The 25,233-nt window shown below is 44.1% G+C and overlaps 1 protein-coding gene across 1 annotated transcript in view; it reads left to right on the top strand.

Annotated features, from left to right (window-relative positions):
• Positions 1-25,233, top strand: part of LOC144600705 (ribosomal protein S6 kinase alpha-6) — an 83,443-nt gene that overhangs the window by 17,870 nt on the left and 40,340 nt on the right. The window contains exons 2-3 of the mRNA XM_078412614.1: positions 13,214-13,273; positions 24,360-24,476. Coding sequence (XP_078268740.1) covers positions 13,214-13,273; positions 24,360-24,476 — 177 coding nt within the window. The remainder of the gene's footprint in view (positions 1-13,213; positions 13,274-24,359; positions 24,477-25,233) is intronic.

Genomic DNA, 25,233 nt, shown 5'->3' with positions numbered 1-25,233 from the left:
ACTGCCTGCTGTACCTGCATGCTTCCTTTCAGTGACTGATGCACTAGGACGCCCAGATCTCGTTGTACGTCCCCTTTTCCTAACTTGACACCATTCAGATAATAATCTGCCTTCCTATTTTTACCACCAAAGTGGATAACCTCACACTTATCCACATTAAACTGCATCTGCCATGCATCTGCCCACTCACACAACCTGTCCAAGTCACCCTGCAACCTCATAGCATCTTCCTCACAGTTCACACTACCACCCAGCTTTGTATCATCTGCATATTTGCTAATGGTACTTTTAATCCCTTCATCCAAGTCATTAATGTATATTGTAAATAGCTGCGGTCCTAGCACCGAGCCTTGTGGTACCCCACTAGTCACTGCCTGCCATTCTGAAAGGGACCCATTTATCCCCACTCTTTGCTTTCTGTCTGTCAACCAATTTTCTATCCATGTCAGTACCCTACCCCCAATACCATGTGCTCTCATTTTGCCAACTAATCTCCTATGTGGGACCTTGTCAAGGGTTTTCTGAAAGTCGAGGTACACCACATCCACCGGCTCTCCCCTGTCAATTTTCATAGTTACATCCTCAAAAAATTCCAGAAGATTAGTCAAGCATGATTTCCCCTTCGTAAATCCATGCTGACTCGGAACGATCCTGATACCACTATCCAAATGCTCCGCAATTTCGTCTTTTATAATTGACTCCAGCATCTTCCCCACCACTGATGTCAGACTAACTGGTCTATAATTTCCCGGTTTTCTTTCTCCATCCTTTCTTAATAAGTGGGATAACATTAGCTACCCACAGGAACTGATCCTGAATCGATAGAACATTGGAAAATGATCACCAATGCGTCCACAATTTCTAGCGCCACCTCCTTAAGTACTCTGGGATGCAGACCATCAGGCCCTGGTGGCCCTGATTTATCAGCCTTCAGTCCCATCAGTCTACCCAATACCATTTCCTGCCTAATGTGGATTTCCTTCAGTTCCTCCGTCACACTAGGATCTCTGGCCACTAGAACATCTGGGAGATTGTTTGTATCTTCCTTAGTGAAGACAGATCGAAAGTACCGGTTCAACTCGTCTGCCATTTCCTTGTTCCCCATAATAAATTCCCCTGCTTCTGTCTTCAAGGGACCCACATTTGCCTTGACTATTTTTTTCCTCTTCACATACCTAAAAAAGCTTTTACTATCCTCCTTTATATTATTGGCTAGTTTACCCTCGTACCTCATCTTTTCTCCCCGTATTGCCTTTTTAGTCATCTTCTGTTGCTCTTTAAAAGAGTCCCAATCCTCTGGCTTCCCACTGGGAGTCCACGTTCACTCCCCCTTGAAACGGTCTCCCACCTTCGCTCGACCTGGACCCTTGGCGTGACAGCCTCACAGTAGGTCCTGCCCAGGAAACTCTCGCATTCCCGGACGGCCCCGAGGTCATCCAGCTGCTTTTCCAACACCACCACACGTTCATTCAGGAGTTGCACCTGGACACAGTTCTTGTAGGTGTAACTCCCAGAAGATCCAGCAGTGTCCCTACCTTCCCACATCCTGCAGGAAACACACTGCACCAACTTGCCCACCATCACTTTATTGTCTAAAAACAAATCAGGCCTAAAAACAAGCGTAACCTCCTCACCTCAGCCTCATCGCCGAAGACTCGCAGCCAAAGACTCGCATTTTTCTCGCAGGGCACTAGACTTGCACTTTTCTCACAGGGCACTAAACTCGCACTTTTCTCACAGGGCACTTTTCTCGACAGGGCTGCACCCCTTGTGCAAGCCTTGTTAATATCAGTCTCTAAATTATTAACTGTAAAATTCTCTCTCCCGAACGGAGACGCGACCTTTGTTTCTGTGTCGTGTCTCCGTTCCCGTTGTGGCCTACCACCGGCCATGCACCTGGGGCTCTGGTTCGCAGAGCCCACGGCCCGGACTCACCACCTGCGGCGCTGGCTGCCTGCGGATGCTGCGGGAGCGGCTGCGACTCGTCTCCGGAGGCTCCGGCGCGGGCCGCGTGGACGTCGGAAGCCCGCAGGCCCCTGGGTGGGGGCCGACATCGGGAGCACCGGCAGCGGCAGCGACAGCGTCTTCGCCCGCCCCGAATCGCGGGGCTTGGGTCGGCCCGCCGCGGACCTTTCACCGTCTGGCGCGGCCTGGAATAGGCCGTGGACCTTTCACCGTCCAGCGGGGGCTTCAATGTCGGGAGCCCCGACCGCCCCGATGTGGCAACTCCAACAGCCTGACCGCGGGAGAAGACGGCAGGGAAGAGAAAAAGACATTTTTGGCCTTCCATCACAGTGAGGAGGGACTGGAGGAGACTCACTGTGATGGATGTTTCTTTTTGTTTGGTGTTAGTTGTGATTGTATGTGTTATTGCATTTTTATTGATTATTCTTATTGGTCTTATTGTTTAACTGCGGGTAATGTTTCATTTCACTACACATTTATGTGTATGTGACAAATAAACGACTATTGACTATTGACCTATTTGGCCAATTTACCAAACTTCTAATTTAATTGATCAGCCAATCCACGTACTCACTTCTATCCTGCCTTCCTGACGAGCTTGGAGGTATGTGCTTCACTGGCTGACTGCTAGCATCCCTTTGGCGCTCTTTTTAAACTGTCTTTTTACCTGCAATTATCACCTACTTACTTTCAGCCAACGGTCATCCTTGCTCCTGCTCTCCGACCTTTAAAATGCTGTGTTTTGTTGTGAATGGAGAACTAATTGGTGGTTGATTGCAAATCGAGTGCATCTTGTGATCACAGTACTATTGGACCGTTACATGGTTTTAATATTGCAATGACGTAAGGCAATGATGCAGGAGTTATAAAATATAAAAGTTCAACTTTATCTAATGCCACATGAAAGGAGCATATAATAATAATAATAATAATAATACATTTTATTTATATAGCGCTTTTCATATACTCAAAGACGCTTTACAGAGATTTTGAGAACATAGGGAAATTAATAAATAGATAGATAAATAAGTAAATAAATAAATGAACAGAGAAAGGAGACAGAAGGTGAGGTGACCTTCAGTGGTTGAAGGCAGTACTGAACAGGTGAGACTTCAGCGATGTTTTGAATGTGGTGAGTGTGGGGGAGTCTCTAACGGTTTGGGGTAGTGAGTTCCATAGGGTGGGAGCAGCGATGGAGAAAGCCCTGTCCCCCCAGGATCTGAGTTTAGTCCGGATGTGGGGGGATAGGAGATTGGCAGCGGCAGAGCGGAGGGTGCAGGTGGGAGTGTGCCTGTGGAGGAGGTCGGTCAGGTAGGATGGGGCCAGGTTATGGAGGGCTTTGTAGGTTATGAGGAGGATTTTGTACTGGATTCTCTGGGGGATGGGGAGCCAGTGGAGTTTATAAAGGACGGGGGTGATATGGTCATGGATCGAGGTGTGTGTGAGAAGACGGGCAGCGGAGTTTTGAATGTATTGAAGTTTATTGATGATTTTTGAGGGTGCGCCATAGAGGAGGCTGTTGCAGTAGTCCAGACGGGAGGTGATGAAGGCGTGGATGAGGGTTTCTGCAGCTGTGGAGGAGAGGGATGGACGGAGACGGGCAATGTTATGATAGTCAGAAGGAAGACGACAAATTTCATCACAGGCAATTCCATTTTTGAGCAGTAGATTGCTCTTATGTTAAACAAAGCTTCCATTTAATGCGCATCTCAATCCTATAACAATTATTTGAATGAACGAGTTAGTAATCCACAATGTGACGCCCTGCGTTTGCAAGGAATGTGGATAAAAATGGCAATGAATACTGCAAGGAGATTTCTAAAATATATTTCCTAATGTTGTATGGTAATGTGCTGGAAATGGAACACACTCAAATAATGAACCCCTCATCATGTTGCCTGAAATTGGGTATTTCATTTGCATTTTAATAGCCACTGGATTAATCTTAATTCACACTGAAAGCTTTCCTTTGGCCACTTGGTAGTTAGTTTAGTTTAGAGATACAGGTCGGGAAAAGGCCCTTCGGCCCATCGAGTCCGCCGATCAACAATCCCCACACATTAACGCTAATATAAACACGCTAGGGACAATTTAGAATTATACCACACAAATTAACGGACAAATCTGTACTTTGGAGTGTGGGAGGAAACCGGAGATCCCGGGGGAAACCCACGCAGGTCACGGGGTGAACGTACAAACTCCACACAGACAGCACCTGTAGTCAGGATCGTACCGAGGTTTCTGGTGCTGTAAGGCAGCAACTCTACTGCTGCGCTTTAATAGTCAATGAGAGATAATCGAAGAAATGTACTTAGAAGTAAGAAATGGCTCTTGTTTTTGTCTTATAATGTTTGGCAGGTAAGTCATCACATTGTAATTGTTGTGCAAATCCATCTGCCACCTTTTCCCATTTCTTTAATCTGTCTGCCCCTTTGCAACTTCCTCCTTCCCACCTACATGTATCAGGAAACTGCGGGCAACTGAGAATCTGCAAAACAATCAACGGCTATTTAACAGCAGGATTCTGCCAGTAAAATTGGCCATGTTTTTACATTTCTGTACAAACTCAACTGGTTACCTTGTGCACTTTCGGACAGGAAATCTGCTGTCCTTATCTGATCTACCATATTTGTGTCTGTCTTGTAGGGGACAGCTAAATGTTCTCCGAATTTGACTAGAAATCTGTAAAGTTGCAGAAACCCATAACCAGCAATGGATAGATTATACAGGCATTAATCCTTCTCTCCTGAGATGCTGCCTGACTTGCTGAGTTACTCCAGCATTTTGTGAAATAAATGGATAGATTATACAGGCATTTAGATGGGCAAGGGCTGATTAGGGAAAGTTAGCGTGGTTTTGTACGTGGGAGGTTGTTTCTTACAAATCTGATTGAGTTTTTTTGAAGACGTGACCAAAATGTTCGATGAGGGCAGAGCTGTAGCTGTGATATACATGGATTTTAGTAAGGCATTTGACAAGGTTTCGCATGATAGGCTGCACTGGAAGGTTAGATCGCATGGGATTCAAGGAGAGATAGATGAATGGATAGCATATTGGCTTCATGGATGGAAGCAGAGGGTGACAATGGAAGGTTGCTTCTCAGACTGGAGGCCTGTGATGAGTGGTGTGCCTCAGGGATTGGTGCTGGGCCCATTACTATTTGTCATCTATAGCAATGATTTGGATCAGAACATACAGGGCAAGATTAGCAAGTTTGACGATGATACAAAAGTGGGTGGTTATGTAGATAGTGTAGATGGTTGTGAAAGATTGCAGCAGGATCTGGATCAATCGGTCAGGTGGGCGGAGGAATGGTTGATGGAATTGAATACAGGGAAATGTGAGGTGTTGCATTTTGGGATGTCTAACAAGGGCAGGACCTACACAGTGAATGGTCTCTCGGGAGTGTTGTAGAGCAGAGAGATCTACGAGTGCAGGTGCATGGTTTGAAGGTCGGGTCGCAGGTAAATAAGGTGGTCAAAAAGGCGTTTGGCACATTGGCCTTCATCAGTCAGAGTAGAAGTTGATAGGTCATGTTGCAGTTGTGTAAGACGTTGGTGAGACCGCATTTAGAATATTGTGTTCAGTTCTAGGCACCATGTTATAGGAAAGATATTGTCAAGCTTGAAAGGGTTCAGAGAAGATTTACGAGAATGTTGCAAGGCCTAGAGGGTCTGAGCTATAGGGAGAGAATGAGTAGGCTGGGTCTCTATTCCTTGGAGCGCAGAAGGATGAGGGGTGATCTTATAGAGGTGTATAAAATCACGAGAGAAATAGATCGGGTAGATGCACAGAATCTCTTGCCCAGAGTAGGGGAATTGAGGACCAGAGGATATAGGTTCACGGTGAAGAGGAAAACATTTAATAGGAATCTGAGGGGTAACTTTTTCACACAAAGGGTGGTGGGTGTATGGAACAAGCTGCCAGAGGAGGTAGTTGAGGCTGGGACTATCCTTATGTTTAAGAAACAGACAGGGACATGGATAGGACAAATTTGGAGCGATATAGACCACAGGCAAGTGGGACTAATGTAGCTGGGACATGGCCGGTGTGGGCAGGTTGGGCCGAAGGGCCTGTTTCCACACTGTATCACTCTATGGCACAACTGATTAGCAGTAGATGCCAGTGGTGGGTACCTGGAATGTGTTGCCCGGGGTGGTAGGGTGGCAGATGCCACAGTGGCTTTTAGATAGGCACGTGGATATGCAGGAAATGGAGAGATATGGTATCATGTGCAGGCAGAGGAGATTAGTTTATCTTGGCATCATGTTTGGCACAGGCATTGTGGGCCGAAGGGCCTGTTCCTGAACTGGACTGTTCTTTGTTATATGCATAGCCAGTGATATCTACAATCTTATTTTGCAACCAAAACCTCACAATACTAATCTCAATTTCAAATAAAAATATGTTCATGAATTTATAGGGCTGTCCAAAGCTCTCTCTTTTCAAATATGCAAAATGAAGTCGCAAATTCTTGTGTTCAGACTCCCAGCTTCCCACTGTTTCCTGGAAAAAAAACAGCGTGTGGGTGGAATTTGCAAAGGGACTCGGATGTAGTGAGTGGGCAAGGCTGCATCAAATGGATTCAATGTGGAGAAAAATGACATCAGATATTTTGGATGCTAGAATGAAAAATCAGACGAGAGCGTGTTTCATGTTCACAAATTAGTGTCATCTGAAGTCTTTTAAGGTTTATGGGCGTTAGTTCGGTTTCAGGTCAGTTTAGTTTATTGTCACGTGTACCGAGACACAGCTAAAAGCTTTTGTTGCATGCTATCCAGTCAGCAGAAAGACAATACATGATTACAATCGAGCCAATTACAGTGTACAGGTACATGGTGTGGGAATAACACATGGTGCACGGTAAAGCCAGCAAAGTCTGAACAAGGATAGTCCAAGGGTCACCAATGGCAAGTTCAATATTTAATAGCCATCTTATAATTGACTTTGACAGTGGCTGTTCCTATGGTGTGGATATTCATTGCAGTGCCATTGGGAGTTTAGAATTTTGACCAGTGACAGAAAGGTATTGTTTATTGTCATGTGTACCGAGGTGCAATGAAAGGCTTTTTTAGTTTAGTTTTAAGATACAGTGTGGAAACAGGCCCTTTCGGCCCACCGGGTCTGCGCCGACCAGCGATCCCCGCACATTAACACTATCCACTAGGGGCAATTTTTACATTAACCAAGCCAATTAACCTACAAACCTGTACGTCTTTGAGTGTGGTAGGAAACCCACGCCGGTCACGGGGAGAACGTACAAACTCCGTACAGACAGCACCCGTAGTCGGGATCGAACCCAGGTCTCCGGCGCTGCATTCGCTGTAAGGCAACGACTCTACTGCTGCGCCACCGTGCCGTACCTTTGTTTTGCATGCTATCCAAAAAGATCAGATAATACTATACATAAAATGCAATCAAACTGAAGTACCATTGTTAGAGCAAAGGAGAAGATAGCGTGCAGAACATAGTTCTCAGCATTGTGGCATATCAGTTCATTACACTGATATCACATTGGAATTTCAATGGGGTAGTAGTGAATCGGACAGTACCCTAGCTTATGGAGGGACCGTTCAGAAGCCTGATAACAGTGGAAGAAGCTATTCATGAGTCTGGTGGCGTGCGCTTTCAAGCTTCTATATCTTCTGCTGCACGGGAGCAGGGACAAGGAGGAATGCGCTAGTCTCTGATAATGTTGGCTGCTTTATCGAGGTAACGTGAAGTGTAGATGAAGTCAGTGGTGAGAAGGTTGGTCTGTGGGTTGCATTTAGTACTCTCTGTAATTTCTTGCGGTCTTGGGCAGAACTGTTCCCAGACCAAGTTGTGATGCAACCCGGCAGTGCGTTTTCAGTGGTGCATCTGTGGAGTTTGTAAGAGTCATTGGAGACCTGCGGAATTTCCTCAGTCTCCTCTGGAAGTAGAGGGGTTGTGATATCGAGCCGTATGTGTCCAAGTCGGGATTTTGTATCATCTGGAGGTGAGATTACAAGACAAGTTTGGTTTTTTTTACACCAGGACCGGTAGATGCCTGGATTGTGCTGCCAGTGGAGGCGGTGAAAGCAGATGCAGTTGCAACGTTTAAGAGGATTTGTGAACTGGCAGAATACGGAAGGATATGGACCATATGCAGCATGATGAGATTAATTTAACCTGGCATCATGTTTGACACAGACGTCACGAGTTGTAAACTTTATTTATAAGTTTGCTGATGATACCACCGCAGTAGGAGAGATCTCTGACAATGATAAGACAGAGTACAGAAAGGAGATAGAGAACTCAGTAGCATGATGTGAAGACAATAATCTCTCTCTCAGTGTCAGCAGGATGCAGCTGGTCAGTGACCACAGGGAGTGGGGTGGAGTACTTGCCAATGGTGCTGCAGTGTAGATGGGCGAGAGCTTACATTTCTCGGTAATGTAGTTTGTCCTAGACCAACCATATCGACGCTACGGCCAAGAAAGCACACCAACCTCTCTGCATCCTCAAAAGGCCAAGGAAATTCCTCATGTCTCCAGTGATACCAATTTCTGCAGGGGCACCATAGCAAGCCCCCTAGCTAGATGCATCACGCCTTGGATTGGCAACTGCTCTGCCCAAGATTGCAAGAACTGTATAGAGTTGTGAACACAGTGCATTGCATCACACAAACCACCTTCCCTCTCCCCGCCCAAAACCCACTGACAGCACCCACACTTCACTCGATCTCGGGAAAGCAGCCAACGGAAACAAGGTCCACCTTCATCCCGGTCACTTTTGCCCTTCCCCCATTGTGCAGAAGATACAAAAGCTTGAAAATAGTATTCAAGAACACCTGCTTCCCTGCTGTTATCAGACTCTTGAATGGACCCCTCACATGGTAGGATTGAATTTCCATCTTCCAATCTACCATGTTGCTGCCCTTGCACTTTTTCTCTCTGTTGCTGTGACACTATTTTTGGCACTCTGTTTCCTTTCCCTTTTACACTACCTGATGAACACATTTATGGTATGATTTTCCTGGATAGCATGCAACACAACCTCCCCCCCACAGTCTCTTGGATGCGTGACAATAATGAACCAATACTGTTGGGAGGGACTGTTCCTCTGCTGTAAATTTCTACGCTTTATGATTTTAAAATACTTAAAAGCTTACGCAATTGAGCAGCTGAAGTGTGATATAAGAAAATAACTGCAGATGCTGGTACAAATCGATTTATTCACAAAATGCTGGAGTAACTCAGCAGGTCAGGCAGCATCTCGGGAGAGAAGGAATGGGTGACGTTTCGGGTCGAGACCCTTCTTCAGACTGATGTCAGGGGGGCGGGACAAAGGAAGGATATAGGTGGAGACAGGAAGATAGAGGGAGATCTGGGAAGGAGGAGGGGAAGGGAGGGACAGAGGAACTATCTAAATTTGGAGAAGTCGATGTTCATACCACTGGGCTGCAAACTGCCCAGGCGAAATATGAGGTGCTGTTCCTCCAATTTCTGGTGGGCCTCACTGGCACTGGAGGAGGCCCATGACAGAAAGGTCAGACTGGGAATGGGAGGGGGAGTTGAAGTGCTCGGCCACCGGGAGATCAGTTTGGTTAATGCGGACCGAGCGCAGGTGTTGAGCCAAGCGATCGCCGAGCCTGCGCTTGGTTTCGCCGATGTAAATAAGTTGACATCTAGAGCAGCGGATGCAATAGATGAGGTTGGAGGAGGTGCACGTGAACCTTTGTCTCACCTGGAAAGACTGTTTGGGTCCTTGGATGGAGTTGAGGGGGGAGGTAAAGGGACAGGTGTTGCATCTCGTGCGGTTGCAGGGGAAAGTGCCCGAGGTTGGGGTGGTTTGGGTAGGAAGGGACGAGTGGACCAGGGAGTTACGGAAGGAACGGTCTCTGCGGAACGCAGAGAGGGGAGGGGATGGGAAGATATGGCCAGTGGTTGGGTCCCGTTGTAGGTGACGGAAATGTTGGTGGATGATATGTTGGATCCGCTGGCTGGTGGGGTGGAAGGTGAGAACGAGGGGGATTGTGTCCTTGTTGCGAGTGGGGGGAGGGGGAGCAAGAGCGGAGCTGCGGGATGTAGAAGAGACCCTAGTGAGAGCCTCATCTATAATGGAGGAGGGGAAGCCCCGTTTCCTGAAGTGTGATACTAATCTCGGAAGATCGTCCAGTGTTGATAGCTTAACCTTTAATATAATAGATGAGTGGAGGAATTTGAAATCCAAAGTTGCTCATTGAAAACTTCTGAGGAAAGCACAACAATTGAGATATAATTTACAATGTTGTAGGTTTAATGTTTAAAGAATTGAAAGTCAGATCTGAGAAGATACAACTTTTTTGAAAAATGAAAGCAGAACAGGGAATGACCAGCGGACTCCACGAGCAGCTTTTAACAAATGCACCTTCAGACGAGCACGTGACTGTGTGCTTTAACCTTGCTTTAAAGTGTTTTAACCTTGGTGTGGTGCCTTTCAGAAACTTCACCATACGTCTATGTTCTAAGGAAACCCTTCAAAATATAACTGGATATGAACTAATGTCTGCAATAGACAATAGACAATAGACAATAGGTGCAGGAGTAGGCCATTCAGCCCTTCGAGCCAGCACCGCCATTCAATGCGATCATGGCTGATCACTATCAATCAGTACCCCGTTCCTGCCTTCTCCCCATACCCCCTCACTCCGCTATCCTTAAGAGCTCTATCCAGCTCTCTCTTGAAAGCATCCAACGAACTGGCCTCCACTGCCTTCTGAGGCAGAGAATTCCACACTTTCACCACCCTCTGACTGAAAAAGTTCTTCCTCGTCTCCGTTCTAAATGGCCTACCCCTTATTCTCAAACTGTGGCCCCTTGTTCTGGACTCCCCCAACATTGGGAACATGTTATCTGCCTCTAATGTGTCCAATCCCCTAATTATCTTATATGTTTCAATAAGATCCCCCCTCATCCTTCTAAATTCCAGTGTATACAAGCCCAATCGCTCCAGCCTTTCAACATACGACAGTCCCGCCATTCCGGGAATTAATCTAGTGAACCTACGCTGCACGCCCTCCATAGCAAGAATATCCTTCCTCAAATTTGAATGATGAATGATGAATAGAGGGTGGCACAGTGGTAGAGTTGCTGCCTTAGAGCGCCAGAGTCCCTGGTTCGATCCTGACCACGGGTGCTGCCTGTACTATGTATGTCCTCAATGTGACCTTGTGGGTTTTCTCCGGGTGCTCCGTCCGGTTTGTTCCCACACTCCAAAGACGTACAGGTCTGTCGGCTAATTGACTTTGGTAAAGTGGTAAATTGTCCCTAGTGTGTAGGATAGTGCTAGTGTACGGGAATGGCTGGTCAGCATGGTCTTGATGGGCTGAAGGGCCTGTTTCTGCACCGTATTTCTCAACCAAACTAATCCATTAAAGCTCCGTGCATTTGGTTACAACGGTCAAATTAATATTCAATGCCTTGTCTTCAATGCCTTGTCTTCATGTTCTTAAATGAAGTCAGTAACTAATCCAGCTTCCTCGGCTCTCTCTGGGATCAGCACAGTTGTGTTTCCATCTTAAAATACAGCAAGTCAAAATTACTAGTAGGAAAAAACCTGCAGGTGCTTGTTAAAATCGAAGGTAGACACACAATGCTGGAGTAACTCAGCGAATCATGCAGCACCTCGGGAGAGAAGGAATGGGTGACGAGACCCGAAACGTCACCCAATCCTTCTCTCCCAAGATGCTACATGATCCGCTGAGTTACTCCAGCATTGTGTGTCTACCTTCGAAGTCAAAATTACTGTTCAGTTTACAAATTAATTCACTGATGATTATTACCAGAATTTCTACCCAGATACACAGGCAGTTAAGGTTGGCTTCAGAGCATTATCTTTAGAATAAAAAGGGTCTTTAGAATAAGAAGGGTCTCGACCCGAAACGTCGCCCATTCCTCTCTCCTGAGATGCTGCCTGACCTACTGAGTTACTCCAGCATTTTGTGAATAAATACCTTCGATTTGTACCAGCATCTGCAGTTATTTTATTATATTATCTTTAGCAAGGTCACACAGTACATTTCTGCAGATTGGTCAACAATCCAGCCTTTCAATTGATGTTTCATAAAGAGTTTTATCATTGGCTTGGATGGCTTTGGCTAACTAGGTGAAAGATTAGTTTTTATCATCAAAATTAGTTTTTATCATCAAGATTAGTTTTTATCATCAATAACACCGAAATATCTCTTTAAATTCAACTATCATTCCTAATAACATTATCCTTAAATGAAATAATAATGCAATCTCCCTGGTCCATGGAATGCACAAGGAAATTATTAGGAAGTTATTGGGGCCATCTTTCACCTCCGAAAGAGCTTTCAAACTATTTTGTTTAGTTTATTGTCACGTGTACCGAGGTGCAGTGAAAAGCATTTGTGTGCTAACCAGTCAATGGAAAGACAATTAAAAAGTGATTACAATCGAGCCATCCTCAGTGTACACAAACGTGATAAAGGGAATAACGTGAATAACATTTAGTGCAAGATAAAGCCCAGCAAAGTCCAATCAAAGATAGTCCGAGGATCTCCAATGAGGTAGATAGTAGTTCAGGGCTGCTCTCTAGTTGCGGTTGGATGGTTCAGTTGCTTGATAACAGTTGGGAAGAAACAGTCCCTGAATCTGGAGAATCTTCTTTTACCTCTTCCTATAGCTGTGTCCATTTTTCCTTTCTAAACAGATACGGTATTCTCTTTTCAAGTTAATATTGAACCTTTGGAACTCTATACTTTGAAGCGCTGTGAATACTGAATTATGAAGTATATTCATGGCTGAGGTAGATTTTGTTTGCAAGAGAACTGAGCTGGAATGTGGAGTAATGGTCGATGATCGAATCTGAAAAGTGGTAGCGCAATAACGAGGGGTGGATGAGCTATTCCCGGCGTCAGATCATGGAACAGTGAAGCGCAAGAACAGGCTTGCACAGAGCTATGGCCTGCAATGTCTGTTCCAATCAGGATGCCAAGACTAATGCTCATCTGCCTGCACCTAATCCATATCCTTCCATTCCCGGAATATCTACGTGCCTATCCAATAGTCTGTTAAATGCCTTTCAGGCCACACATTCCTGATAATTTGCAGCAAATAAAATTACCTTTCATGTCTCCTCTGGTTTATTTTTAAGTTAAAATAAATCTTGCATGTATCATATTATTTAGAAATGCACAGTGTAGAAAATTGCAGAAACTGCAGATGTATAACTGCACCCTTTTGAGCACTAAAAGACATCCTGTTATTTTATCCTTTTCCAGGTTAATGGCCATCAGATGGTGGATGAACCTATGGTAGCAGATGAAACCTATTCCCATTGTGTAAGTATGGTGCAGTTACAGTTATGTATTTTGCAGTTTATGTTTAATTTATTGTAATTATGCTCTATTGTCTGAAATGTAGCTTCAGAGGTTTATTGGGCAAAAGACAATGTGGTGCAAATGGCTGCAGTATGAGCGAGTTTGGTATCTCGACTGCCCATGCCCAGGTCATAGGTCATTCGTGCTAAACATTCTCGCCGGCTGAGCGGCTGCATTTACAAAGACCTGTGTTTCATGCGTATTTTCCATTTTTGCTTCTTCGAGATAAGAAAATAGTGCTTTCAAAACGATTAACTACATGTATTTATGGTTAATTTGTACAAAATTACGATGATTTTGTTGGTTTTATTGCTTTATGCTTCGGTGAGTGAGCGAAATCGTGACGATGAATAACAAGCATTTTTTAATTGTTTTTTGTTTTGGAGTGGGGGGGGAAGAATGAAATGAAATGTATGATTTCTATAACTATTAATAGACTTCTGAATGAGCTCTGCATGTACATGTGTAAGTAAAGTTGCGTAGTACAAAACTTAGTCACAAGTCTCCTGACTAATCATGTCTCTTCTAATTCCCATAACATTGGATGTTTTTAATCAGTATTTGACATTCTAATTTTCTGTTATAATCTTGTGATTGTATAAATTAGTTCAATATACTTGCACCATTTTCATTTGCATTGTAACTTGTATGTAATGGACATGCTTACAGGACCTTATTTGAATTAACATATGATTGACTTTGTTATTTATTTTGTTTTATCTGTTACTGGGCAAAGCCATGCAAATTTGTGCAATTTTGGGCTGTGGGAGTAGCACGTATCACCTGAATAAGTGGATGTAGAATGTGTGTGACAGCCACAACTGTAAATTTGCAACGGAAAACTGTTTCTACCCACTGTTTCGGCAGAAACAGTTTTCCGTTGCAAATTTACAGTTGTGGCTGTCACACACATTCTGCATCCACTTATTCAGGTGATACGCGCTACTCCCACAGCCCAAAATTGCACAAATTCGCATGGCTTTGCCCAGTAAGATATAAAACAAAATAAATAACAAAGTCAATCAAATGTTAATTCAAATAGGGTCCTGTAAGCATGCCCATTACATACTGGTACAAGTTACAATGCAAAAGAAAATGGTGCAAGTATATTGAACTAATTTATACAATCACAAGATTATAACAGAAACTTAGAATGTCAAAGTCAACTTTATTGTCAATTTCCAGTTAGTTTACACAGACAGAAAATCGAAATACCGTTTCCCACAATCCCGAGGAATAAAGTGCATTAAATTAAGTTAAAATTAAAAAGGCACAGCAAACAACAATCAATATAAAATATAGTCACTTCAATGAAAAAAAGATGAAGATGAATATATTACAATAAAAAAATAATGAACAGTAGTGCAAAGCCTGTCCATAGCAGCGTTTAGAAAAAAAATGTCTGGTGCTGGATGTGCATGTGTGTGGGGTGTTAAAGTCCAGGTCCAATGGGGGCAGGGGAGAGAGGAGGGAGGGAGGGGAGAGAGTTCAGCATCCTGACAGCCTGGTGGAAAAAACTGTTCTTTAGTCGGGTGGTGCTCGACCTCAGGCTGCGAAACCTTCTCCTTGAAGGCAGGAGGGTGAAGAGGCTGTTGGAGGGGTGGGAGGGGTCACCCACAATGCTCAATGCTTTGCGGGTGAGGCGGGTGGTGTAAAGGACCAGGAGTGTTGGGAGTGAGGCGCCAGTGATCCTCTCAGTAAATGTCAAATACTGATTAAAATTATCCAGTGTTATGGGAATCAGAAGAGACATGATTAGTCAGGAGACTCGTGACTAAGTTTTGTACTACACAACTTTACTTACACATGTACATGCAGAACTCATTCAGAAGTCTATTGATAGTTATAGAAATTATACATTTCATTTCTCCTCCCCTCCACCTCCAAAACAAAAACAAATGCTTGTTATTCATCGTCACGATCTCGCTCGCTCACCAAAGCACAAAGCAATAAAACCAACAAAATCATCGTAGCTTTGTACAAATTAATTATAAATATACCTAGTTAATAGTTTTGAAAGCAGAATTTTCTTACCTCGAAGAAGCAAAACTGGAAAATACGGATGAAACGGCGGTCTGTACACACGCACTGCTCAGCCGGCGAGAATGTTTATCGCAAATGACTTATGACCTGGGCATGCGCAGTCGAGATACCAAACTCGCTTATTGAAACTTCACTTTCTTAATTCCTCTTGAAAATAATTTGTCTTTTCTACTTTCCCCAGCCCACCACCCCAAAAGAATAGTTTAGCTATGCAAGATATTGGTGAGGCCACATTTGGAGCATTGTGTTCAGTTTTGGTCACCCTGCTCTAGGAAGGATGTTGTTAAGGTGGAGAGGGAACAGAGAAGATTTACGAAGATACTGCCAGGACTAGAGGGCCTGAGCTAGAGGGAGAGTTTGAGCAGGCCTCAACTTTATTCCTTGGAGCGCAGGAAGGTGAAGGGTGAGATCATAGAGGTGTATAAGATCACGAGGGGAATAGATTGGGTAGATGCACGGACGTTTTTACTCAGAGTAGGGTAATCAAGAACCAGGTGACGTAGGTTAAGGTGATGGGAAAGATTGAATAAGAACCTGAGGGACAACGTTTCCACACAGAGGGTGGTGGGTACATCAAACGATCTGCCACAGGAGGAAGTTGAGACAGGTATTATTATAGCATTTAAAGACATTTGGGCAGGTACATGGATAGGAAAGGTTTTGATGGAGATCAGCGGGCAGTGGGACAAGTGCAGAAGGGGCATTTTGGGCGGCGTGAACAAGTTGAGCTGAAGGGCCTGTTTCCATGCTATATGACTTAATAACTCTACAACAATTATATCTATTTGTCTTTATCTTGAAAATGTCAAATTTCTGAACAACATTTTCTATTAACTTGGGTGGTCCTGTTAATAAACAGAGTTGAAGTTCTGAGCGACGACAGTGTAATTGCCTGGTGGAACGGATTTGAAGGAGTGAATTACTTATTCCCGTCATTGTACCCCAGAATATTTAAACGCATTTAGCTTGATCGTAATTCCTCTTCAGAATATTTCTGTACATTTTGTTCGAAATTGAAGATGCATTGTTGTCATAGTTAGCTAACTTAACCATCTCTTTGATGCAATGTAATTAAGATTGCTATCAGTGCTTTGAAACTTTGCAACCCCACATAACTTTAACTTGTTTTCGTGCGGCCCTCATCTGACCAGTCCGCCCTACTAGGCAAATCGACTAGATGTTTTTTAGATATAATCCATTGCTTTGCATTTAAAATATCGGTTCACAACTATTTTGCAATCATTTCCATGATAATATAAATGTGATGAATTGTTTTTCCTGCATTAATATCATAACTGAAGTATGGTGGTGCAGTGTTGCAAGGAACTGCAGATGCTGGTTTATACTGAAGACAGAGTGCTGGAGTAACTCAGCGGATCAGGCAGCATCTCTTGAGAAAAAAAGATGGGTGATGTTTCACAAACTCTTCTTCAGACTGATGGTGCAGTGGTTGAGTTAATTTAAAAGCTTGATTGAACAATCTAAAGACATAGTTCAAATCACCTTGGTCCTTGAGGATTTTAAGTAAATTAATTTAGCTAAACTTTTCCAGAAATTGTGGGGGAATACATCATGGTGATTTAACCTTGTTAGTAACAGACTGTCATAAAAAGCAATCCATTTCTGTAAGCCGATTGAAACATATTAGTGATTCAGTAACATGTCTCATGGGAGGAAACCCACCATCCTTCCTAGGTCTGGCCTATTTGTGACATATACGTGATCTATTTATATGAACAGGAAAGTGGTTGACACTTCCTCCTTAAATGAGCCAGGAAGACATTCATTTTGATTTATAGCCACTATAAAAAACAATGAGCATCATATCAGGTGGATCGGCCGGAATCAACCTCGTCTTTGAATTCAGACGTAGCAAAGCTGCGCTGAGTGTGTTTGATATTGCCAAGTTATCTCTCAATCATCTGTGCTTGCAAAGTCTCAATTACAGGAAGTATCCCACAGATTAGTTTAGTTTGGAGATACAGTGTGGAAACAGGCACTTCAGCCCACTGAATCTGCGCTGAGTCAGCAATCACCCTGAGCACTAACACTATCCTACATATTAGGGACAATTTACAATTTTTATCGAAGCCAATTAACCTACAAACCTGTATATCTTTGGCGTGTGGAAGGAAACCGGAGCACCCGGGGGAAACCCACGCGGTCACAGAGAGAACGTACAAACTCCGTACAGACAGCACCCGTAATCAGGGACCAAGTCTGAGTCTCTGGTGCTGTAAGGCAGCAACTCCACCACTGCGCCACTGTGCCGCCTCGAATTTAGATTATAAAGTCACGTAAAAATAGAAACATGTGTAGGGTTACTCAGTCCTTTGTGCCGGCTCCACTGTTTCTCAAGATCAAGGCTAATCTTTTTATTTCACACCCACGTTCCCCACACTAAACGCATTTCCGTGATGTCCTCAAAATCTATGCCATCATCTTGAATATATTCTGCAACTGAACCTCCACAACTCTTGAGTAAAGTGTCCCAAAGATTTGAAACCCCTTACTTAAGAAGTTTCTTCTCGGGTACATTGGGTAAAATAGCAACCCTACTGTCGAAACATCAACCCCGGAACGTCACCTATCCATGTTCTCCAGGGATGCTGCCTGACCTGCTGAGTTACTCCAGCACTCTGTGTTTTGGGTGAAATAGGAAGTTATATTCTATGTATGGTTATACCACTATTGACGAGGGAATGTTTGTCAGTCAGTGGCAGTGAAGAATGTGTTTTCTAGCGTTGACAACCAATGGCTTCCTTCATACCAGAAGGCCCTTTGAAAATACAGAAATTGAATAATTACGGAGAAGTGCCATTTTCTAAGTAGACTTCACTGCGATTTCTATTTTTACACTGAAATTGTAATTTATTAACATTAGTTGAGGAGAAAAGAGCTTTCATGGCTTCTTCAGCCAGAACCCAAAACTGATTGCCACAATTGTCTGTGTGATAATTGCAGCAACTTGTTCTTTGTGAAATGGAGGCATTTCAAATCAAGGCATACAAGGTTAAGGCTAATGAATGTAAGTTTGTTATGATTTATGCCCAAGGTAATGGCTGCGCATTATAATTTGACATTGTGTGGGTGTCACACAGAACCATTTATTTTAAAAAATCTACAAAACACATTATTATTGACACATTTCCAATGGCCTCTCTGCTACAGTCAGTCAAAATGATGCTTGGGGACAAAAAAAAATCAAGAGAAACCCTCTAATTATCATTGCTGTTTGTGGCACTTTGGTGCATTTGAATTAGTTGTCTCCCTAGATAATAGCATTAACAATAGTTCAAAAAATACGTTGATGAATTGAGAGCTTTTTGATATGCAAAGGTCATGAAATGCACCATATCAATGCAGGTCCTTTTTCCTTTGCACGAATTTCTTTGTGAAATGCTAATATTGATAATAATAATATTCAAGTGGCCAAGTTCCTATTTTGTTTCAATATTGTTGCATGTTTTTTTCTGGAAGATGAATAGTTTTGGCATTCTACATTTTCATCAAAGCTGGCGCATCATGTGTACATTTGTGAACTGGACAGTTTAGGTTTCTCACCTTTTGTGGAGGATGGACATTGATCATATTTTACTTGGATGGTATCGGATGTGAGCTGCGTAATTAGATAGTATTTGTTGGTCTGTTTCAATTACGCACAAAGACCAAGAAATGAGTCATTCTAGTTCCCGGCAACTCTTCCGCTTTGCGCAAGTTATTGCCTCGGTGGGGAAAAACACACACAAAATGTTGGCAAAGTGTAGGCAGCATCTTTAAAGGGAAATGAAAAGTTGCCCTTTTGGATCGAGACCTTTCTGAAAGAAATGCAGAAATTGGCGGTGCAAAGGAACTTGGGAGTGCTGGTACACCAACAAAGTAACAAAAAATACACATCCCTTCTATGTCCATCCCCTGCCAGGTCCCCCTTAGTTAGGTAAAGCAAGTCACCTAAAATTGGAGAATTCAATATTCATGCCAAATGGTTATAAACCAGCCGGGTAGAATATGAGGTGTTGCTACTCTGGTTTGTGTGTGGCCTCACCCTACCAGTGGATGAACCAAGGGCCTCTGGCCTCACCCTGCCAGTGGATGAACCATGGACCTCTGGCCTCACCCTGGCAGTGGATGAGCCAAGGGCCTCTGGCCTCACCCTGGCAGTGGATGAGCCAAGGGCCTCTGGCCTCACCCTGGCAGTGGATGAGCCAAGTATCTCTGGCCTCACCCTGGCAGTGGATGAGCCAAGTATCTCTGGCCTCACCCTGGCAGTGGATGAGCCAAGTATCTCTGGCCTCACCCTGGCAGTGGATGAGCCAAGGGCCTCTGGCCTCACCCTGCCAGTGGATGAGCCAAGGGCCTCTGGCCTCACCCTGCCAGTGGATGAGCCAAGGACCTCTGGCCTCACCCTGCCAGTGGATGAGCCAAGAACTAATAAATCAGCGTGGGAATGGGAAGGCGAATTAAAATGGTTTGCAAGCTCAAGATGGCCAAGGCGGACAGAGCGCAGGTGTTGGGCAAAATGGTTGCGTCATCTGTGCCTGACCTTTCCTGTTATAGAGGAGGCCAGTTCAGGAGCACCAGATATAACAGCAGAGGTTGGAGGAGGTGCACGTGAATCTCTGCCGAATTCAGAATGGATGCTGACGTACTACATTGTTGGGAACAATATTCTGCATCTTCCCCTTTGCTCTGCCTATTGCACATGGGTTTGGCTTGATTGCATTTATGTATAGCATTATCCGATCTGTTTGGATAGCATGCAAAGCAAAGCTTTTTGCTCTACCTTGGTAGACGTGACAACAATCAACCTAATTAGGTCCCTAGATTCTGGTGGTGTTGGAATGATTGCATCATAGGCTTAGATTAAGTCAGACCAAGCGCAGGCTCGGCGATCGTTTCGCTGAACACCTCCGCTCAGTCCGACTCAACCAACCTGATCTCCCAGTGGCTCAACACTTAAACTCCCCCTCCCATTCCCAATCTGACCTTTCTGTCCTGGGCCTCCTCCATTGTCAGAGTGAGGCCCAGCGCAAATTGGAGGAACAGCACCTCATATTTCGCTTGGGCAGTTTACACCCCAATAGTATGAACATTAACTTCAGGTAATCCCTGCTTCCCCTCTCTATCCCCTCCCCCTTCCCAGTTCTGCCACTAGTCTTCCTGTCTCCAACTACATGCTATCTTTGTCCCGCCCCCTCCCCTGACATCAGTCTGTAGAAGAGTCTCGACCCGAAACGTCACCCATTCCTTCTCTCCCGAGATACTGCCCGACCCGCTGAGTTACTCCAGCATTTTGTGTCTACCTTCGATGAAGTGAGGTGGGTGAAAGCATGAATAGAGCACATTCATCAACACAGATCAATTGGGCTGAATGTTTTTAGATTATTTGAGATTCTATCTTGGTAACGTTTGTCACCCCTGGAGTCATTGAGGAAAAAAAGACATTTCAAATTATGGTTGCTTCCATTATATCCATGAGAAATATATCCTGAAAATATTGTTTCTGAGTTATGTGTCCTTCTGGCAGAAATAGTCTGTTATTAACTGCACATGTATGATTCAATCTTGCAGTGGGCTGTGGCGTGGGCGTTTGTGCTTTTATTTCCAGCTTTGAGTCATGAATCCTTTATTTCTGGACGAGGTCTCTTTTTGTTCCATCTGATTTGTTTAGTAGTCTGCATAGTGTATACCATTATGCAAACACATTTTGTTTGTGTTGATATGGCATGCACATTTGCTTCCGTTAGCTTCTGCATTCACATTCTGAGTAACTAATACTGTGCACAGGAGACCACCATAGAGTTTATTCTAACAAAAGACAAAAGTACAAATCACAAAGTGCTGGAGTAACTCATCACTTATCCATGTCCTCCAGAGATGCTGCCTGACCCGCTGAGTTACTCCAGCACTTTGTGTTTTCATTTGTAAACCCTCATCTGGAATTCCTTGCGTCTATAAATAAAGGTCCCCATCAGTTAAGACACCAAAATCTTTTAAATTGATTAATATATAATCAGACACTAGCACAATACTGCACACTCAGGACACTCCAAAAGACGTACAGGTATGTAGGTTAATTGGCTGGGTAAATGTAAAAATTGTCCCTAGTGGGTGTAGGATAGTGTTAATGTGCGGGGATCGCTGGGCGGCACGGACTTGGTGGGCCGAAAAGGCCTGTTTCCGGCTGTATATATATGATATGATATGATTTACAGTTTTACCAAAGCCAATTAACCTATAAACCTGTATGTTTTTGGAGTGTGGGAGGAAACCGGAACAAAACCCACATGGTCACAGGGAGAACATACAAACACCGTACTAACAGCACCCATGGTCAGGATCGAACTCGGGTCTCTGGCGTTATAAGGCAGCAGCTCTACCACTGTGGTGCCCTTCAGTCCGGTCCAGGAAATTTATTTGAAATGAGTTGATTGTAGGAAAGAGATTTATATTTAAACAGTAGCCTCTGCATTCCTTTCACAACATCTTAAAGAATTGAAGGATAAATGTTGGGCAGGACACAGAGGATTGATAACTCTTATTTCTCCTCATGAAATCTGCCACTTGAACAAACAGATTGGACCTCATCCAAATAAATGCATCTCTAACATTGCAGAAATCTGTTCATACTGCTGTGGATGTCAACTGAATCTGGGGTAGTTAATGCTAGCATATTGATCTAAATGATAAGAAAAATATGCTCCCATCATGTCATTAATCTTTAGAGTGCTATTCGTCTTGCTGCCTTTCACAATGTCGTTGATCCATTTTAGAGTGGTGCCGTTAGCATTGTTTTGGTTAAAATTGAATCACGTTGCCAAAAGTGAGCCATAGGAACACAAGAACAAATTGTGCATGACACTCTATTTCTTACTGCCAGTCCCTGGCTTTTCATGCAGTTACTTCTGATTGACTATGCACAATGTACTCTTCTTCACAGGGCAACCTCGGTGTCAAGGATAACAGTCTTTACATTCGGAGCAAAAAACAAAACTGCTGGAGGAACTCAAGCAGCAGCATCTGTGGAGGGAATGGATAGAGAACATTTCAAGTTGGGACTCTTCTTCGTCGGTCTGAAGAAGTCCGAAAGTAAAACGTAGTCTTCTCCCTCCACAGATGCTGCCTGACCCGGAGAAGTCCTCCAGCAGATTGTTTTTTTGTGCAAGATTCCAGCTTTTGATTAACATGTGAAGCCTGAAATAATCGGTAGATGACTACCCTTGTGGCCCTGTGTTTTAATGTCCTGTCAAGCTCCCTATATTCACACTGTCTTTTTCTATCTATGTCATTAATACCAATGTGCACAACGACACCTGATTGCTCGCCCCCCCATTTGAGAATTTCCTGCATTCACTGGGAGACATCCTGGGAGGCGACACACTATCCTAGTATGTCATTTGCAGCCATACAGTCTCCTGTCTTCCCCACTAACTATATTTTTTAGATTTTTTTAGATTTAGAGATACAGTGCTGAAACAGGCCCTTTGGCCCACCGAGTCCGCGCCGCCCAGCGATCCCCGCACACTAACACTATCCTACACACACCAGGGACAATTTTTAAAAACATTTTACCCAGTCAATTAACCTACATACCTGTACGTCTTTGGAGTGTGGGAGGAAACCAAAGATCTCGGAGAAAACCCACGCGGGTCACGGGGAGAACATACAAACTCTGTATAGACGGCGCCCGTAGTCAGGATCGAAACTGAGTCTCCGGCACTGCATTCGCTGTAAGGCAACAACTCTACCGCTGCGCCACCGTGCCGCAAACTATTGAGTCTCCTATCTCAGTAGCTCCTTTCCCTGCTGTACATCAGATCCAGTTGTAGTGCCATGTATGTGGCTGCTGCTGTTCTTCTCCTATCTCATCCCCCCACTACCTGTATCCAAAACGGTATACGTGTGTGGAGGGAAACAACTACCATATGGTCTTGGACAAAGCTTAATTTTTTTCATAATAAGTGACTGGGGACATTGGAATTTGATGCTGATCGAGATAATCAGCAGCAGCAGCAGCAATCTTTTTCATTCTTATGAACTTGCTGAAATGTTCTTGCATTTAAGTATTCCTTATACTAACAAATAGCACCTTCCATCTCTTCATTTTGCATTAGGGTTAGGATTCTTTTGTGAAAATATGGTTCTTGTCTGCTGAGTTGTTTATCTGCACGGTGGCTCAGCGGGTAGAGTTGCTGCCTCACAGCTCCAGAGACCCGGGTTTGATGCCAACCTTGGGTGCTGAATCTGAATCTGAATCTGAATTACCTTTATTGTCATTCAAAATGAATGGAACGAAAATCATTTGCCACGCAGCCACAACAGTACGGAGTAAAAGACACAAGACACACAATTTTAACACAAACATCCATCACAGTGACTCCTCCAAACACCCCTTCACTGTGATGGAAGGCAAAAAAAAATCTTCTCTCTTCCCCCATGCTTCTCCCACGGGCAGATAGTTCGACTTCTGCCGAGGCGACCGAGGCTCCCGACTCGCGCAGGAGATGGAAGGTCCCGCGGCCGAGCCGAGCCGGGCGATGAAAAGTCCCGCGGCTGAGCCGCGCCGGGTGATGAAAAGTCCCGCGGCCGAGCCATACCGGGCAATGGAAGGCCCCGCGGCGAGTTTGCACATTCTCCTGTGATCAAGTTGGTATCCACCGGGTGCTCTGGTTTCTATCCACTTCCCAGAAATATGCGGGTTTGTAGGTTAATTGGTCTCTGTAAATTGTTCCTGGTGTGTAGGGAGTGGATGAGAGAGTGGGCTAACTCTATGTTAGTGTGTGTGGATGATCATTGGTGGTTCTAGACTCGGTGGGCTGAAAGGCCTATTTCCAGGCTGTATGCCTAAACTAAACTTGTTTTGTGCCTGAATAAAATGTTCCAGCCTTTCAAAGCGTTCTTTACACGAACAAAATAACATATTCCATCTCTTGATTTTGTAAGATATTTTTTTGTGCAAATATGGTTCTTGCCTGTTCTAATGTTCCAAACGTTGTTTCTTCAGGAGGAAGGAAGATTCAAGGAGATTGCAATCACACACCATGTAAAGGAAGGATGTGAGAGAGCTGATCCCACACAGTTTGAATTGTTGAAGGTCCTTGGTCAGGGATCTTTCGGAAAGGTTAGTGTTTATGTAGATTTAGGAACATTGGGTTGATAACAGAAAGTTCACTCCATTTGTTAAATAAAAATTGAAATTATTTGCCCATTTTATTCATTTCTATTAAAGTTTATTCTTTACGATTGTGGAACTAATGAGAGGAAGCTTAAAGAAATTCTAAAATGTTCTAAATGTATAAGCCTATTTTAATGTGCTCCTTGATATTGTTGCTGGATCGGCACTGTGTTGTCGCCACTTCAAGTTTGAGGAACAACTCCCCATCAGTCATCGGCTTCTTCAACCATCCTGCACAACCTACGTCTGCATGGCACCCCTATGGGGTTTCCCCTGCTGTGGTTGTTCTATGCACTTGGTCTTTGGCATTGTCATGGTCTGGTATATTTAGGATAAGTGATCATTCATTGTATACTTACGGTTGTTGCATCTAATGTGCAGCAAGAACTTGTCGCCGGTTTGCGATCCATTGTGTAGGAAGGAACTGTAGAGACACACAAAATGCTGGTGTGACTCAGCGGGACAGGCAGCATCTCTGGAGAGAAGGAATGGGTGACGTTTCGGGTCGACTTGACCCTCCTTCACACTTCTTCAGAAGAGTCTCGACCCGAAACGTCACCCATTCCTTCCTCTCCAGAGATGCTGCCTGTCCCGCTGAGTTACTCCTGCACTTTGTGTCTACCTTCGATTTAAACCAGCATCTGCAGTTCTTTCCTTCACAAGGAACTGTAGTTGCTGGTTTAAACCGAAGATAGACCCAAAA

Source organism: Rhinoraja longicauda, chromosome 15, assembly GCF_053455715.1.
Source record: "Rhinoraja longicauda isolate Sanriku21f chromosome 15, sRhiLon1.1, whole genome shotgun sequence".
NCBI lineage: Eukaryota > Metazoa > Chordata > Chondrichthyes > Rajiformes > Arhynchobatidae > Rhinoraja > Rhinoraja longicauda.
This window is presented reverse-complemented; position numbering and strand designations above follow the sequence as displayed.